The following is a 19,887-nucleotide window of genomic DNA, read 5'->3' on the forward strand; positions in this document are numbered from 1 at the left end:
AAGTAGAAGAGGTGGTCTCAGGTATTGGATCGAAGGAGGGGAACTAGGGTTTCATGCACAAATAATTACCATTGAAGAACCAAGCACTAGTCTTGAGCACCATTTTGCTGCCCTTAAAGGAATCAAATTCAAGAATGAAAAACCCCCTATTGCAAGGGTAAATACTAATTTATTCTTGCATTCTATCTTTCCAAAATTCCGAGATCCTTGCATGGAGATCGCAAATTTTTGGCCATGTCTTTGTGAATCTACAAATGAGAGCATGATCTATCAGAAAATCCTCTTTGTCACATATAGAGCCACCCATACAGATTTCAGGGACATAATCTGAGCGCTTGAATGAGAGTGGACTGGCTAGGTTTCCTTTTGGGCTGTGAGTTGAATTGGTTAGGGCATCTATTGTAGAAGTGAAAATTTGTTGTTTGGATTGGGATCCGCTGCCCAAAGCTAGAGTGGAGGACAACAAAGCAAACTTGAAATTCTACGATCTACCATCAAATTGTTGACAATTCCCCAACGAGTTATGGGAGGAATCATCAGAAATATGGACAGAGAAATGGAAATAATTCAATCCAAAACAATACGTGCTTCCCAATTCATTCGATTAATGATTACATACTTATAAGAGTTATAGTTCCTACATTATAGGAATAAATCACTAATTATTAGAGTTGTTTTAACAACTCAACAAACTAACAAACCTCAACAAATAATCTTAATTAGCTACATGAGTTGTGCTAACAACTCACACTATGTGAACACTAACAATATATTTCCCAACATTCCCCACTTTAGTGTGAACATAGTATCAACTCACACCCTTCATCTGTAGTACGCCCAACTCTTGTGGGTCATGATCTTGATTCAAAATGGAAGACTTTCTCCCTCAATGGTTTTAAACAGGCTTACCACAAACCTTGACGTGAACAAGAACCCATCAATTGTCCACCTCGTGTGGTTTTCTGGATCCTCCCACAAACCCTTTCAAGATCCATGAACTGACTTACTCTGGTGCTTTTGTTCGCCACTATGCTTGTACATTAGGGAAGTTAAATAGAAATCAACAGACATATCACAAATCTGAAAAACCCATACTAGAAAACGTTTCACATTATGTTCCATAAGAACACAATGTTCTTAATTGTAGTCACTGTTATCGATCGCTGCCACTCAATCTTGAACAGCATAGACAACCGCCACTGCCACTGGAAGCTGCCCTTAACTTTAGTCATTATGGCACAAATGGGAATGGAACATTGGTTGTTATTCGCCCCCGCAATTTGAAATGTCCATTTAGTCACACAACCAGGAACACTAAAAAGCGAATCATATTAGGCTGCATACTCTGGATCTTGCTGTCTAGATCTTGCTACACATGATCACCAATGTCAATGAACGTATTCATTGAACAATCATCTTCCAATGAAGTACGATAGTCAGAGGATCATCTTAGTCAGAGGACCTTTGCAGCCATTTGCTCTCCAATACAATCGTTTTTCAGCATTCACACACCATACTGAAAAGCCCAAAACACACACACATTGCATATTGTACATTTGCCACTAGAGCTGATAAGTGGGTCCATCGTTGGTGACCGATGAAAGATCACTGATTGTCCTCCAGCTTCCAATGCCTCCATCCTCCAATTGTTTGCTACTTAGAAAATTTTTCTATCGAGGCACATTTCGTAGTTGTTAGGAAATAATATATCCTCCCCCCCTTGATATGAACTTCTTAGGAGTGTCGGATACCACCGATCATGCACTCCAATTACAATTGAGATAGTTTTTATTTATTTATTTTTTTGACACTTTGAATTTTCTACATTCTTTTGATGACATGACAATTCACGACTCATACACAAGAAAAAAAATGGACCCTATTCTAAAAATAATAATACAACTTGACTTTGAGTTGCATACGATAAACAATATGTTTATTTGACTTTTAGGCAATTACACACTCAATGATAAAAGGACGTAAATTTAATTTCTAATATAATAAAGAGTTATAATTAGAAATTAAATTGAGCACAACACAACTTGACACCTATTGATGGAGATGGACAATATTAAGAGACCAATATTTACAATTATGAAAGAGCATTTATAGAGGTGCATACCATCACTTCCCTTAGTAGACCACGATCTTGATAATGATATGAAGCTGCGGTCCATGCACCAGCAACAATACCCAAGCCCTCCAATATTACACCAGCAGCTAAGGAAGAAGAATGCCAGCTCACGAAAAGTGAAGAAGTCACGATTCACAGGCACTAGTCAAAGCATTGCCATACGGATCAGCAAAGTTCCTCTAGAGCCCAATCTCTATCAAAGTGCCATTAACAAAACTGCATAATGCCAACTCCACAAGATCATAGCAAATGCATCAATATCTGCAATTGTCTTAAGGGAAGGGAGTTGCAAATCTCAATAGATTTGAGTGGCGGTGAATACACAACGAGATAGCTATGCATCATACGTGGGTCACTATCCCATTTTCACCTATTTCGCTATCGAAGAGAATGAGTATATTGGAAGGGAACGGTATAACTTTATGTAGAAAATTCTGCTGCCATGTGGTTTACCCCCCAAACGAGAAGAAGATTGAGGCTTTGGTTGTTATATCGGGCTCCTAAAAAAACTTAGCAAGCAATCACCACAACAAATAGCCTTAAACAACTATGGGTATTGCTAGCGCTTGCACAGGAAGAATACCCTAATGACTGTTGACACTCCCCCAAACAGAAAGGCATCAAAAATTTCTTAGCTTCACACTTCAAGATCGATGCTGGGATCAGGCCTAACAGCCATGAAGGAGGAAAATAAACTTCGATGCCTGTGGATCCTGAAACAATGGCCTGCAAGGTATTCACATTATCTATGTATTAGGCGCTTATTCCACAACAATCACAACCAAAAATAAATAGATCTCTTTCCTAATCTGAAGGCACAATATATGGCCTTTCGCCAAAGAATAGGCACAGTCAATTTTTGCTCTGATACCATATCAGAAATATGGACAGAAAAATTGGAAATAATTCAATCCAAAACAATACGTGCTTCCCACTTCATTCGAATGGATTACATACTTATAAGAGTTTTAGCTCCTACATTATAGGAACAACTCACTAATTATTAGAGTTGTTATAACAACTCAACAAACTAACAAACCTCAACAAATAATCACAAATAGCTACGTGAGTTGTGTTTACAACTCACATTATGTGAACACTAACAATATATTTCCCAACAGGAATCATGCATAAGAGGCAGATCAATTGATTTGCCAATGTTTGCTGTGCCCCCAAAGCCATGAACGCTAGCGAAAGGCAATGCTTTTGAACTCCCATGAAGCTGAGATCTAGGGTTTGGAGTGCCACCTTGATGCTTATCCAAGTCTACCAAACTTTTAGAGCTATTTTGTGTTTTTCTGGTGAGCTTGTGAGTTAAATTGTGTTTGTTTACTTTATTTTACCTTAAGTGCTCAAGAAGATAGGGGCAAGACTCACGTGTAGGGGATGAATTGATAGATTTGGCATCAGCCTGTGCACTTTTGGTACCAAATGAATTGGAAGGGAGCTGCATATTCGATCCTTCATTGCACAATGAACTAGGTTTTGGCGTAAGAGACATATTGGATGCGCAAAAGTTCATACAAGTGCTTTTATTATACCACATATAGAAACATGAGTTCTTACTGGCAACATAGCTAAATACACAACATTTTACTAATCTTCATTCACATGATTTAGGCTTTTTGCCTTTCCTTTTCTCAACGTGCAATTGGATCCTTACCTAAGATTGTTTACAATGGTTGTAAGTTAGCCATTAACTTGCAAATTTTTTCCACTAAACTAACCTAGGTTGGATCATTGGTATTAGATTTTGAGAATATTCCATGCTTGTTCACGATATTGATAAGAAGGTTGTAGTCTTGGTTCAAGCTCCAAACACTTCCACAAACACTAAGAGTAAGGAATGATGGCAGATGCACATCCACCAAGGGATGTAGTGGAGTTGGAACACCTAATCAAGAAAGCCTTAGAGACACAATGCTAGGAACTCTTTGGAAAGTTCCATGATCTATGACTCAACTTGGACTAGTTTTATCATACTTTGGACAACTACCTATGGTGGATCATGGAAACCCCTCTAGAGTTCTTGTGAGTCTTGATATTTGTTTATTTAAAAGCAAATTTTAGTACTAAAGCATTGGATTTGACAACTTGAATCCTATTTTTTGTGTTAATAAATGCATTGATGAAGAAAATATCTCATTCATTGCATTGAAAATGTTTTTTTTAGGACGAGTATTTACCTTTGATATAGTGAGGATGAATACATGAAGTTTCAACCAATATGCCAATGCAAATATCAGACCAAGGAATCCTATATTGATTAATTCCATGATTACTTTGTGTGCCTATTCAATGACATGTTAGAACAAAAATGTCCTTGTTAGTAGATCATTAGTGGACAACTCTGTGATCCACTTGTGCTCTCTACTATTATCCTGCTGATGGATCATAGAGTGTGATCCAAAATGTTGATGCAAAAAATCTCACACAATCAAATCCAGAAGCATTACAGATGGATTAATGATAATCAATATTCAACTTTCATATTCTTTGTATAAATAATTAAATTATTAAAATTTCAGTTTCTATTATCTGGTTCAGTACAGATCCAGCGGGCTATTGTTGTTATGTTGTATGTGCTTCCCTTAAGAACGGTTATTTATATCCTTAATTTACATGCTTAAATAATCTTAATTAAGCAGTTCAATTGTTTAGATTTACTGTTTGAAACCTTGCAACTTCTAATATGTAATCATATTGTAAATAATTAGTTTATTACATGTCTGGGCATGGTTGGAATTGAAGGATTATTTGATTGCAATTATTGTAAGATATTCAACAAACATTGCTCTTTTGAGCATGTTGCATTTGCAATTGAAACATTGTAGCGTATATTGGTAATCAGTGTTTTTGATTAGTGAGATCGTAAGCTTACAAATACTGTAATTGGACTCTAGAAGTGTTAAGAGCTATTATGCTTCAAGTGAGATTAATAGTGCAATGATTGTAAAAAAAGAAAGAGTAATCATGTTTCAAACTCTTTTACGCAGTTTTTATCGAGAAATTCTTCCTTTCAACAATTATGGACTGCGGAAGCTTGAAGTCTTAAGAAAGAAAAGTAGGTAACAAATCAAATTTGGGCCATTGTTATTTCAGAGAGAAATTCTCTGGTTATGGGCCAGGGGCTTATACAAGTTGTTTAAATTTTGCATCTATACACCTCCTTGTTTTTGTGCTCGTAGTGTTTGAGAAATGTGGAATGAAAACGATATTCCAGATCAGGGGGGCAAATAAGTATGAGCAGTGATTGCCTTTCTTGCATTAGAAGTTAGCAATTGTGAACCCAATTTTTATGTAGTTAGATAAGGTTGTATTTTATTCTGTTACACAATATAAAATCATATATTTTTATGTTCCAGATTTTTGGATGGGTATGCTACTATACTTATTGTGGTTTTGTATGCAGGTCTTCGAGGGTATATTGACATACTACCAGTAAGACTTGGTCATGCCTTGAGTGGACCATTGCTTGCTCTTCTGCCTCCATGTGTGCGATGGGATATATTGCTATTGCTTATGGGAGTGGAGGTTGTTGTAACAGTGTGAGAACTGTTCATGTTTTAGAATTGCTGCTCATTGATAGAAACAAATTTAACACATTAACAAACATTAGTTGCATACGTTTTCCATTTGTGCTTTTTATGCAAGCCTGTGTTCATCATAGCTTGAAACTCCAGGCAAACAATAATAACTGGAAGTCTTGAACAAAATTTTGTGATAAGGATGGCGATTCAGTTTGTGCCAAGTATCAGAAGGCTTGAACAAAATTTTGCCATTCATTTCTTGTTCTTGCCTATCATTAAGATGTTATTCTTTCAATTTTGTTGCATGTTTACTTTGCTACAAAAAGGATTACTGATTTTTCTGTTTGTTTTGAAATGTTTAATGTATATGTAGGGAATAATTTTGAAGTAGATTGACCTTTCTAGCAAACCAAAGTTAACTAGAAACCCCCTGTTCCCCACTTGTCAGTGCCCATGGTATAGTGTCGAGCAGTTCATATCTCTATTCTAGTTTTGTGCACTTGGAGCAAGATGCTGCTTAACAATGAGAGTAATCGGTGCAAGCATTTCCACCTAACAAGACACAATGCCATTGACTTGGCTCAACATTGATCTGTCCCCAGTGTGGGATACTAGCAAATCTTCTTGGTTTTATTTCTATGATAGAACGTTACATTATATTTTGAGTAATCGTGGCTTATGTTTTACATTGAAAATAATTGAGAGAATAAGGCTTTCCGAATTTTGAAAGAGAATAGAAGATGAAAAGATGGAAGTGGTGGATTTTATGAAAGCTGGCCATTCTTCCTTTAGTATCTCCCTTGGCTTTGTGATTGAATAGGTGGATTCTAATTTGTGACTCTTGGTTTTCCACAGGTTGATTCTAGTGTGGTTGCTTGAAATGAGCTAGTATTAGTGTCATGGTTGTGGTTGTTCGATATGAGTAAATATTAGTGTCATGTAATGGTCGTATGAGCAATATATTTGTAAACGATCTAGAATATATAATTTTTTTTGGATGTCTGAACATTAAAAGTAGATACTTACATTTTATCTTTGTTTAGTCTAAAACTTTGCATAAGACATGTCCCTCATTGGGTTCAATTGAGCTTGTGGATGTCTTTTGCTGCGTGGTTTTGATCTTATTAGTTTATCATTGCTCTGTGGTTTGCTTGATTTGCTAATTCTTGCTCTACCATGAGGACTGGCAGTATTTTAAAAAAATCTTTGGAGGACTGAAGTTTACAAGATTGTTTGCAAAATTATTTGGGGCCAAGTGCTCTCGAGTCAAATCCTTAGAGGACTAGATTTATGATCATGCCCATAATCACAAACATCAATCTTTAGCTTTGAAATGCCCCTAGGATGAATATAATTATAAATGATAATGTTTATTATAGTTAAATTGTCAACATTTTTGAATAGAATTAAAAAGTAATGAAAGAGAATGACAAATGTAATTTCATGTTGATAAAGTGGATAAATAATTATTTTTTGTTAAATAAGATAGTCTAATTTTAATTTTGAATATGATATGAGCGTATTAAGATAATTGAGATATGTGGAGATTAGATCTATAAGTGACCTAGAGTTGAATATGCACTTGTGTTCAAGTGATCTTTGAACTTGTCCATATAAACTTGGTGCATGGAAACGAATCCATTGATTATGCGCCTCTGTGCCTACAATCAAGCATTCATCTTAAGATTGAAAACCACAATGCTAAATAGGAATGTTTAGGAATACGTTTGAAAATTTTGCCAAGGGCCTTTTTTTAATGGTAAATTGCTAGCTTGGATTTAACAATTTTTGATAAAAGAGAGGAAACTCATAACAATGTATCCAGTACTATCGTAAATGAGTGCAGTTTGGAACTAGGATCAAAATATGTATGGTGTTACACAAGCTAGATGAAAGAGCGAGGGTTTTGGATATATAGATAAAGAGGCAATGCATTTAAGATATATTAATATAATGTGATACTATAATAGAGGCAAGATAAATTTTTAGAGGTGTGAAAGTAGTAGTGAGTGATTCTAGAGGATAAGAAGTGATAATGAATGCTAAGTGAAGGATAATATGTGATTGATAATCGCCTAGGGGTGATGTATTTTCACAATTAACTTAGACACATAATTCAAATCCTTTTGAGTGAAAATTGTCACATAACAAAAGTTGGACTGAGTTAGTAATGACCCATAATTAAGTTTTGTGGTCATTTTCACAAAAAAGATTGAATTGGATCAAACTTGTAGGTGGAAAATTGAACTTAGAATGATACATAATTTGAGAGATGATAAAGGTCCAAGGAGATGTGTTTACTTCTATTTTTCATGGTGAGAGGAATTTCGAGTAAAAGGAAGCACTAAATTAGATAAAATCATGTACTAGGACCAACTGCTTGGAACATCTAAGCAAAAGGGGTATAAAACGAGTGGTACAATTGTAGGAAATTTAATTTTCACCATTACAAAAATATATACATAAGTTATACACAAGAAAAGGAAATATAAATTGCAGTATTGAAATGGATTATAACATTTCTTGTGCATATAATCCTAGGGCAAATAAATAAAACTATAATAACCATATAATAATAAAATTAAATTAATTGAGAAATGCACTATGTGGAGCAAAGTATTAAATAAATGTTGAAATTGAAAAAATAAAACAAATCTACATAGTTGGAAACTTGATATAGATATGTTAGACAATTCCTTAATATGTCGGAAAATCTAGAAAGATCATACATATGCCTTAGAATCTATAAACTCATTTGTCATTGCGAGTCACTTTCACAACCAATAGATCAATCACATACCTATGGATATGACCTATAAAAATGTTGATATGATTTCTATGAATCCTTGATTCATTTACTTCACTTGTCCAAAATGCATGTATTTATTCTTGTAACAAAAATTGGTTGTTTAGTTAGGATTTTTCCAATGGCTAGGAACATGTTTGCCTTTGGTATGACCCACACAAATGATCAGTGAACAACCTAAATTATAAATAATCAGTCTATGATGCCAGATCTAGAATAACATTAGAGATATTGATATCACAAGTTCAAAATCAAGAAAAATCCTTAAACCTATTGCAATCCCATAGGTACACATATAAGAAATTTCAAGGTCATTTCATTGTAAAAAAAATGAAATGACCTTGCAATCCCATAGGTACACAAGAAAACCTATTAGGGCAAATAGAAAATAACCAAAAACATCTTGAAGAATTGATCACAAGGCTAAAAAATCCCAATTGGTACAAACTCTCATAGGACAAGCCTTGCTAATTCTCTGCAATCTATTGTATCTCATATACAATCAGTGTGTGGGCAAATCAATTTTTGGTCCAATAAAAAGGAAGAACAAAGACAATTTTATGTCGACAAACTATCATATGAGGGGGTGAAGAAAAATAAAATTAACAAATTTGACTTTTGTGCCATTTTTACGAACCCACAAATGAATCAACCTTTACACCCTCAATGCAAGAGGTTCCCTATCCTTTGGTGCCACCATGAAGCGATTAAGAATAGTTTTTGGGATGGCTGGCAAATGGTTTTTGATCAACCACCATGCAATAATCATGAGGTACCCCCATACTTTTTGAGGAAACTCTATTGTGAGTTTGTCCTGAACGAGATCCCAAACTATTTTGATTATCTAGATTTCCAGGGTAGAGGTGGGGGCTCCTCACATGATGGAGTGGGGGCACAACATGATCCAAATCTCCCACCAAGACCCTTTCCCAGACTTATGGCAGAGCATGTTGTTATATCTTCCATTCTGAAGAAGAGTGTTGAAGTTGAAACTGTAGACTCCATTAGCTCACTCCCTTAGACCCTTATATAGTTTGCTAGGCCTCTAGGAGAAGGTGATGTAGGTGATTCTTCTAGGCCTCGTGTTGTAGCTCATTTTTGTTGATCTTGTGGGTCTATTTGCACTCATGATCCTAAGAGTAGTGAGCATGTACGTGCATGAGAGGAGTTTGCAACATAGAACATTGTCATGACAAAATCTTTGCTAAATGAAACATTCGACATTGATACTTAGGTGAATTTAATTACAAGGTCATTTCATTTTTTTTATGAAATTTTATTTGAAAATATAAGAATATAACTAAATTAGTAAATGATTATGATAAAAAATTAGGGTCAAAGTGTTGACAATACTAGCAGCGCTCCCACATGACCCTTTTTCATGACTTCATCGACTTCATAGGTATATAGCCGGTAAAGAAATATAATAATTATATGTGAATAGTTGAATGTTACGTGAATGATTTTCTTATTACTCATTTTGAATGTCAAATAGTTTGATGTTGGAGCTTCAACATTGACATCTCATAGTGAAGTTCATCGACATTCTTTCACCCAAGTAAGCAATTTATTCTTTAATATTGTTATAAAATAATTTGTTTTGGTAATAGATCAACATACACTATTTCATTTTCAGATGTTGACATTAGAGACTCCTCCTGGTATTTGTGCCATAATCGAGCATGGTGTTGCTGCAGTAGTAGCAAGTTTAGTTGCTTTGACAAAATTATGAGAAAAATCAGTAAATTTAACATTACATTTGTTCTTTTAATAATATGTTATTGAAAATTTTAATGATACTTGTATTTAGTTAAATTTATATTGTGATGCTTGTAGTAGGGGCTTGTCACTCCAGATCATGAACATGTGCTTGCTGTGGATGAACATCATGATTATTTGTATGCGGTAAGTAATTATTCTATTATATGTCAATCTAAAATTCAATTTCTGTATATATTAACATCTATTCTTTTTATTGTATCAGGTAGAGTTACAGAAAAGTATGGAGAGGAGGTCGAGTGGGTGCACTCAAAAGACACCTGCATCATATACATCTCCATCCACTTGAGAGCTAAAGATGTCTCGTGATTTGTTTCCTTCCCCTAGAGGGAAATGACTAGATTAGGGTCCTATGTTGTATGCCTATATGACATTTTTGAACATATGTTTTGTATTATGGATATGTGACATTCTATGTCCATATGGCTTTTGACAGGCTTATTTAACTTTATTGGATATATTTTATACTTTTATCGACATATAATGTTGTATGAATTTATAGCTCTTTCGTTAATGCAAATTGTTTTAACCATGGTTATCTTGATTGCAATACAAATTATTAAATGAATAATTGCACAAAGTTGATTTTTTATTAAGCTTCCAACCTAAATATGCATCTCTATAGCACATATACTTACCATGTTATTATCATTTTCGATGCTTACATGGCTATTACGTGATGTAATAATTGTTGTGTTGGCATTGTGTTGTCATTGATGTCAACCAGTATAGCAAGTTACCGGTATAGCTTGTCACCGGTAATAAGAGGATGTCAACCGACATTGTGGTCATTGGAGTCACCGATACATGTTAGTGTTGGAGACATAAGTTGGGATGTTGATCGGTGAATAGGCATTGGAGACATTGGCATTATGGCAATGCCAACTGGTGAGTGATGTGTTGGCAGTGTATGGTTGCCAACCGACAAGCATGTGACCGGTAAGAAAACAAGGTTGAGCTAATGGAGAAAGTGTAGGCAACTGGTATGCAGTTGGGTGTCATACAACATGACTCCCACTAGATGAAGAGGTTATCACAGGATGAAGATATGACCGACAAAGTTTGGGCTGCTGCAAGTTAGTAAGGTAGACAAAGGGGATGTCTACCGGATTATGTGCCTGATTGAAGATATGTCTTCTCAATTTCAGTAAAGTTAGGTTTAGTGCATTGGTCCATCCACTTCTACCGGTAAGTGGTAATACTTATCTTATCTCCCAACATGAATAGAATGCATTATAACCCTCCAGGATAAGACAATCAAAGAAGTTAAAGGCAGGTGGTTGTAGACACATACCCGATGACCAAAGTGAAACATCAGAAGCCTCTAGCTTGTGAAATCAGAGATGTGCACCGGATCAACAAGGGAAATTATGATGAGATACCGGGACAAGAAGAGGAAGAGTGAGAAGTGATGAGTTTGTCACTTTGACAAACCAGTTAAGAGGAGAACCAGTCAAATGAAGATGAAGGTAAGGTTTAGCAGTTGCAGACATGGAGTTATCAGAATGCTGATATCAACAAAGATCCCTGTTGATGATTGATGTTTGTGCTATCATGCCACAGGTGTGATAGAATGTGTACATTGGAGACCGTTGACGTGTTAGTGTCAACCGGTAAGAGACCAAAGAGGAAAAGGTGAAAAGCTCTCACCGGATGGAGATATGCATAATGACTCACTTTGAATATATGCTAAGTTTTGGCAAGTTTATGACCAAGCCGATGTGATCCCACCGACAGAAGATGTGACTGCATGGTTTAAAGGTTGATTGGTTAGCGTATAACCGACAAGGTGAGATGAATTGATAGGTATACCCCGGTTGTGTGCTGTGGTCAATGACCATGCCTGAACTGACATAGGGAGCTGAGGTGGATGCCAACAAAGAAGACACATGGACTCTAGGTGCCAAACGTGTAGTGGTTGGTGAAGTGTGAGTCGGTGAGGTAGTTGCCAATTAAGTCTGCATTTAATGTCAACCTCAAAAATCACGGGTAAGTTGCAAAGGTTTGTGGCTTGATACAGACTAAAGATCAAAGGGATGCAGTGGTCGATGAAGGACGTCTAGTTGCATATCTGATTTGGAACAAGAAACAGAGAGATCATTTATTGTGATTGACAGAAGCAGGTCGATGATCAGTCTGCCGTGTTTGCTAAATATAGAAAACATGTATTCGAAGAAAAAAGATATGGAGGTGTCATCTGGTTTGTGGTAGGTTGTGAATCTCAAAGATGAGATTAGATCCGATCTAATTCACCTCTTGGTTGGTGAAGGAAACCCTAGTGCACCAAGTTTGAAGTTATGTTTTGGCGGGAAGACTGATGGATACATAGGCAGGCAGAAGATTAAAATTGATTGATGCTGCCAGCTGCTGTGGTGCCAGATATTGAAGAACAAAGTGTTAGTGTGCAATAGAGAGTTAATCAGTCAGAGAATTCAATGAAGATCATTGAAGTGACTGAGTGCTTGAGAGAGCCATTGAGAGGATTTAACCAATGAGGTTAAAGTGACTGGTGAGCTGTATAGAAACTAAAATATCATTTAACTAGTTGTGTCCAACCGGTAAGAAGGCAACAATGAGTGAAGCGGTGAAGAGTGAGTGTCAGAGAAAATCCAACAAGGTAGAAATTAAGCAGAGGCAGAGTGACAGAAAGAGATTCAATCGGTAAGGGTTGAAGTAACCGGTGAAGTAGTTGTAGAGTCTGTCAGTTCTCCTAACCAATAGTGTTTGAACCGGTAGGACTAAAGCAAAGAAGCAATGAAGAGATAAAACCAACAGAGAGAGGATTCTACCAGTAATTCAGAGGGAGAGTGAAGGCAGATCCAACATACACGATGCAAAGAAAATAGAGCCTTAGACAAAGATATGTGTGAGAGCATCAAAACTCATTTGTAACGAGGTTATTACTATTGAATTGATATATTTCATTGTAACCACTGAGTTGGAGCTCGGTGTAGGGGTTGGTTCCCTAAATCAGGGGTTGGTGCCCTAAAATCAGGGGTTGGTGCCCTAAAATTTGTATTTAGTTGTTTATTGTGAGGCTGGATTGGAGCAGTAGACTCCAACAACATTTCTCACCGAGGTTTTTCCCATATAGGGCTTTCCTCGTATATCCGGTGTTATGTGATGTGTCATGGTGTCTGCTTGCATATTGATCTCTTCCCTTATCTCACCGGTATGTTTACTTGGTCTTTGATATGTTAATCGATACTCACATTTAGGATTAAAAGGGTTAAGTTTGGAAACTACTAATTCACACCCCCTCTTAGTGGCATCTTGTGTTCTACAATTGGTATCAGAGCCTAGGTTCCTAGTTAGAAAAGCTTTCTCCAGCTAGGTAGATTCTGGTTTGTGAACATAATGGTCTGTTTTGGGTCAACCCCTACTCTGGTGTTTGATGGGTCAAACTATTTCATTTGGAGTTGTAGAATGGAAGTCTACCTGCCCTCTTTAGGCTATGATGTATGGATGTCAGTTGTTAATGGTCTCTCTAGTCTGGTCAGCCCTCCCACCGGTCTTGATGCAGAAAGAAGATATGAATGCAATACTGAAGCCATGAAAGTTATACTCAGTGGACTTTCCGGTGATGTTTCTTCACAGGTGGACAGATGCAAATCGACAAAGAGTTTGTGGGATAGATTGAAGAAACTCTATGGTAATGAACCTAGCACTGCAGAACAAGTTTTTGAAAGCAAGAAGATTAATGAAACAAACACATGTGTAGATGATAAAGGTAGATCAGTCAATTGCTGCAACAATGATGAAGAAGAAACCCATCTCTTCATGGCTCAAGAGAAAGAAAGTGAGTTGCACACATCAAAAAGGGATAACATAGATCAACCCTACCGACAAGATGTGTTTGGCAGCGATGAAGAAGATGAAGAAAAAGCTGAATCTCGAGTTGATCTTGAAGGAGAGCTTGTAAGTGCACTCAAGGAACTTAGTAGAATAAGAAAATAATATAAGATGTTCAAGAATGCTATTATTGTGGAACAAGATTGGTTGATCAAAAGTCTTCAAGAGTCAGATTCAACCATAGCAAATCTTAAAGAACAAGTGGAGACAAAGGATAAAGAATCTTAGAAGCTAAAAGGAGAAATGGAGAATCTCAGGAAAGACCTTGAGAAGTGTCAATATGAGCTCAAGGTAAGGATCCGGTTTGATAGCAACTCCGAAGCCTTGGACAAGTTAAAGAAACAAAAACACTCCAAGGATACCAGAGGATTAGGTCTTGATGTCGACACGTGCTCCACAAGCAAGGACATCTCCAACAAAGACATTCAGTTTGTCTCCTCAAGTGGAAATGAAAAAGGACAGACCTTCACTGTCAGAAATGCTCCTAGGAAGAAGATAGACCTAACTACAATCGGTGAAGACATGAGGATGAAGACCGGTGCTGCAAGAAGGAGCAATGCTGATCCAAAAGGCAAAGGTAAGATGATAGAAGATGGCTTCATCAGAAATGAGAACATAAGAAGACAATCTAGAAGACTTCCTGCCAGTGGAAGACAAAGTAATACTGCTGCCCACAAGTCAAGACAAGTGTGAAAAAGGAAGGGATCAGATGAAAGGAATGTGGAAACCAGATAGTTCAAGAAAAATCCTTAGAGAAGTAGAAATGGAGAAGCCAAACCAGTAAGATCATCTCATGTTTGGCAAAATAAATTTGTAAGTTATAAGCCCCCTTTCTCCAGTTACTGTTATTCATGCAATAGTTATGGTCATAAGGCTAGTGAATGTAGAAAAGTGTCTAGAAATAGGAATGTAGTTTGTCAAAGATGTAATGCATATGGCCATAGTATGTCAAATTGTAGAAACATTCATAGATATGCTCCTATGCATGATAGTAAGAGTCCATTTTCTGCTCCAATAAATGTAAAAATTATGTGTTATAAGTGCAATGGATTTGGCCATAGAAGTCATGAATGCAGGAAGATGAAGTTTCAAACATATGGCAGCCCTTCCACCTTCTCTTACAATAAAATTGCAAGATATAACAACTATGGTCAGCATGGAAGAGATGATAGAATGTACAGGAGTCAAAGACCTGCATGGAACAAAAGGAGGAATGTTCCTGCAAGATCAAGGAATCCATTGAAATTTGTAGCTGGCTACAACAACATGGCCAGGAGAAGAGGAACAAATCGGTTTGATAGAAGGACCTCCAATAATTTGTCTGACATGAACACTGTCTGCTACTACAACAATGTTTTTGAAGAAAAGGTCAATCAACAAAAGAAAATCAACACTGCTTCAAAGACTGCAAATGAGAAAAGGAGGGAGACCAAGAAGGTATGGAGGAAGAAGGAAGAGAATATGACCATGGGCAAGCACTGTGCATTCAATTCACATGTGATATCTCCTAAGGCTTAAAGGAGATGCAATACCTTAGGGAGAGATACATGTTGATCATATCATTCATCCACATAGTGAAAAAGGACAAATGCAAGAACAAGTTGCTACCGGTATAAGGGAGAAGATGAAATGACAGTGTGTGTAGTTGCTGCCTTGGCTACACATCTACATATGAGAGATGGATTACTACTGTATGAGTCAATGGAGGGTTCGAATTGCAATTGGGATCAAAGGAACTTGACACAAGAAGACAAATGTTGATGGACAAAGTGTTCCGGTAGAGATATTGGACAAGTATGGTTAACTGGTATGCATAGTATGTTACCGATATGGATATTAACCAATATTGCAGATTATGATATGTACGGTGACTCCCATGGCTTGGATTGAGGAGATTATGTCTCAGGTATTATTGGAGAAGTCCTGAGTGACAATGTGTTGGTCCGATAGCTAATATCATATGTATACATTATTATGGGCCAACCGGTTTGATAATTGACATGATAGTGATATGGCTTGAGATTATGGTCAAGTAAGATAATGTCACAAGTTGTGATGGATATCATGGAAGTGGAATATCATCCGTAAAGAATATATGCATAGCTCTACCAGTACAAGGTGTAGATTGGAGCCCCGATTTAGTACCTGACAAGCAAAGAAGACCTGAGATCTATGGTTTAGGGGGAGTTCACAACTTTACATCCCTTGATTTTTGAACCATATGATGGCTAAAGAGGGAGAGTTGCCTGCACAAGGGGAGATTATATAGTTGGTATCAATGTTAGATTAAATTTTTGCATATCAAAGGGGAGAAGATGCAGTCTGACCGACAGGTAAGTTAAATTCACTGACACACTTTTCTACAATTGGTTTATACAATTGGTTTATACAATTGGTGTCAGTTGGTTTCTAAGTCCTCTATCTCCAATTTTGTTGGTTGAGAGGATGCAGAGTGAAATGGTCAAAGGGGGAGAAGCAACTAGAAGGAAGTTCTATCAGTACCCTTTGCCATTGTTGTCAAAGGGGGAGATAAATTCTGCAGTATAACAAATACTACATGTGTTGACATCAATGCCAAAGGGGGAGATTGTTGGCATTGTGTTGTCATTGATGTCAACTGGTATAGCAGGTTACAGGTATAGCTTGTCACCGATAAGAAGAGGATGTCAACCGACATTGTGGTCATTGGAGTCACCGGTACACAAGTTAGTGATGGAGTCATAAGTTGGGATGTTGACCTGTGAATAGGCATTGGAGATAGTTGGCATTATGGCAATGCCAACTGGTGAGTGATGTGTTGGTAGTGTATGGTTGCCAACCGACAAGCATGTGACCAGTAAGCAAGCAAGGTTGAGCTAATGGAGCAAGTGCAGGAAACCGGTATGTAGTTGGGTGTCATACAACATGACTCCCACCGGATGAAGAGGTTATCACAGGATGAAGATATGACTGACAGAGTTTGGGCTGCTGCAAGTTAGTAAGGTAGACAAAGGGGATGCCTACTAGGTTATGTGCTTGATTGAAGATATGTTTGCTCAATTTCAGTAAAGTTAGGTTTAGTGCATTGGTCCATCCACTTCTACCAGTAAGTGGTAATACTTAGCTTATCTCCCAACATGCATAAATGCATTATAACCCTTTGGGATAAGACAATCAAAGAAGTTAAAGGCAGGTGGTTGTAGACACATACCAGATGACCAAAGTGAAACATCATAAGCCTTTAGCTTGTGAAATCAAAGATGTGCACCGGATCAACAAGGGAAAGTATGATGAGCTGTCGGGACAGGAAGAGGAAGAGTGAGGAGTGATGAGTTTGTCACTTTGACAAACCAGTTAAGAGGAGAAGCAATCAAATGAAGATGAAGGTAAGGTTTAGCAGTTGCAGACATGGAGTTACCAGAATGCTGATATCAACAAAGATCCCTGTTGATGATTGATGTCTATGCTGTCATGCCACCGATGTGATAGAATGTGTGCATTGGAGATTGTTGACATGTTAGGTTCAACTGGTAAGAGACCAAAGAGGCAAAGGTGAAAGGCTCTCACCAGATGGAGATATGCAAAATGAATCACTCTGACTATATGCTAAGGTTTGGCAAGTTTATGACCAGGCTAATGTGATCCCATCGACATAACAAGTGACTACATGGTTTGAAGGTTGACCAATTAGTGTATAACCGGCAAGGTGAGATGAATCGGTAGGTATACCCCGATTGTGTGTTGTGGTTGGTGAGCATTCCTGAATTGACATAGGGAGATGAGGTGGGTGCCAACAAAGAAGACACATGGACTCCAGGTGTCAAACGTGCAGTGGTCGATGAAGTGTGAGTCAGTGAGGTAGTTGTCGACTGAGTATGCATTTAATGTCAACCCTAAAAATCACGGGTGAGTTGCAGAGGTTTGCGGCTCAATGCAAACTGAAGATCAAAGGGATGCAGTGGTCGATGAAGGATGTCCAGTTGCAGATTTTATTTGGATCAGGAAACAAAGAGATCATTTATTGTGTTTGACACAAGCAGGTCGATGATCAGTCTACCGTGTTTGCTAAATATAGAAAACATGTATTGGAAGAAAAGAGATATGGCAATGTTGTTTGGTTTGTGGCTGGTTGTGAATCTCGAAGATGAGATCAGATCGGATCTAATTTACCTCGTGGTTGGCGAAGGAAAACCTAGTGCGCCAAGTTTGAAGTTATGTTTTGGCGGGAAGACTGATGGATAAATAGGCAGAAACAAGATTGAAATTGATTGATGCCGCCAGATGTTGTGGTGCCGGATATGGAAGAACAAAGTGTGAGTGTGCAATAGAGAGTTAATCAGTCAGAGAGTTCAATGAAGATCATTGAAGTGACTGAGTGCTTGAGAGAACCAGTGAGAGGATTTAACCGGTGAGGTTAAAGTGACCAGTGAGCTGTTATAGAAACTAACAGATCATTCAACTGGTTGTGTCCAATTGGTAAGAAGGCAATAGTGAATGAAGCGGTGAAGAGTGAGTGTTAGAGAAAATACGACAAGGTAGAAGTTGAGCAGAGGCAGATTGATAGAAAGAGATTCAACCGGTAAGGGTTGAAGTAACTGGTGAAGTAGTTGCAGATTCCGTCAGTTCTCCAAACCGACAATGTTTGAACTGGTAGGAATGAAGCAAAGAAGAGATAAAATCGGCAAAGAGAGGATTCTACTAGTAATTCAGAGGGAGAGTGAAGTGAGATCTGACAGAGCTGATGCAAAGAACATAGAGCATCAAATAGAGATATGTGTGAGAGTTACAAAGCTCATTTGTAACAAGGTTATTACTATTGTATTGATATATTTCATTATAATCACTGAGTTGGAGCTCAGTGTAGGGGTTGGTGCCCTAAATTAGGGGTTTGTGCTCCTTGGGTGGGTTCCTTAAATCAAGGGTTGGTGCCCTAAAATCAAGGGTTGGTGCTCCTTGGGTTGGTGCCCTAAAATCAGGGGTTGGTGCTCCTTGGGTTGGTGCCCTAAAATCAAGGGTTGGTGCTCCTTGTGTTGATGCCCTAAAATTAGTATTCAATTTCTTATTGTGAGGCTGGATTGGAGCAGTAGACTCCAACAACATTTCTCACCGAGGTTTTTCCCATATTGGGTTTTCCTTGTATATCCGGTGTTATGTGATGTGTCATGGTGTCTACTTGCATATTGATATCTTCCCTTATCTTATCGATATGTTTACTTGGTCTTTGATATGTTAACTAACAATCAAATTTAGGATTAAAAGGGTTAAGTTTGGAAACCACTGATTCACCCCCCTCTTAATAGCATCTTGTGTTCTACATTTTGATATTACAAGCAACTTGATAATATGCTTATGTCTATATCAAAGGTTCTTTCATGTTTGATTTATTCTTTCACACAATTTCCTACATCCTACATGTTTATTTCTAAAGTTCATTAGAAATACACATGTGAATCTTCCAAATTTGAAAAAAACATTGAGTGTACATATGAGGACTTGCCCAAATTTACCATGAAAGAGATTTCTTATATTATATATTAATGGTTGTTTCTTATATGTTTTTATATTTGAGATTATATTGATTCACTTTGCATTTGAATGCATTCATTTTAGCATCATAAGAAGTTACCTCAAAATTGACACAAAACAACCATAAGAAGTTACTTCAAAATTCAAAATATTCAGGAGAGCTTAGGTGCAAAATAGGACCATGCCTAGCATCAAAGATTACTTTAGTGGCGAATATTTGCCAATGGTGAATTTTTCACGTCGGCGACCTGGGAAATGGCGAATATTTTGTACCGACTGGG

The 19,887-nt window shown here is 37.3% G+C and overlaps 1 protein-coding gene across 9 annotated transcripts in view; it reads left to right on the forward strand.

Annotated features, from left to right (window-relative positions):
- The window catches only part of LOC131059736 (uncharacterized), a 41,014-nt gene extending 35,055 nt beyond the window's left edge, over nucleotides 1–5,959 (forward strand). For 4 of the 9 annotated variants that reach the window (XR_009110229.2, XR_009110230.2, XR_009110231.2 and 1 more), the window contains 2 exons: nucleotides 5,131–5,198; nucleotides 5,547–5,959. Coding sequence is in view for 4 of the 9 variants with exons in the window: in XM_057992768.2 (XP_057848751.1) it covers nucleotides 5,131–5,189 (59 nt within the window). In the remaining 5 variants the exon portion in view is untranslated. Of the gene's footprint in view, nucleotides 1–5,130; nucleotides 5,203–5,322; nucleotides 5,375–5,546 lie in introns of all 9 variants that reach the window. The other 5 variants (XM_057992767.2, XM_057992770.2, XR_009110233.2 and 2 more) reach the window with 4 other exon arrangements.
- Nucleotides 5,960–19,887: the final 13,928 nt, after the last annotated feature.

Source organism: Cryptomeria japonica, chromosome 3 (assembly GCF_030272615.1).
Source record: "Cryptomeria japonica chromosome 3, Sugi_1.0, whole genome shotgun sequence".
Classification (NCBI taxonomy): Eukaryota; Viridiplantae; Streptophyta; class Pinopsida; order Cupressales; family Cupressaceae; genus Cryptomeria; species Cryptomeria japonica.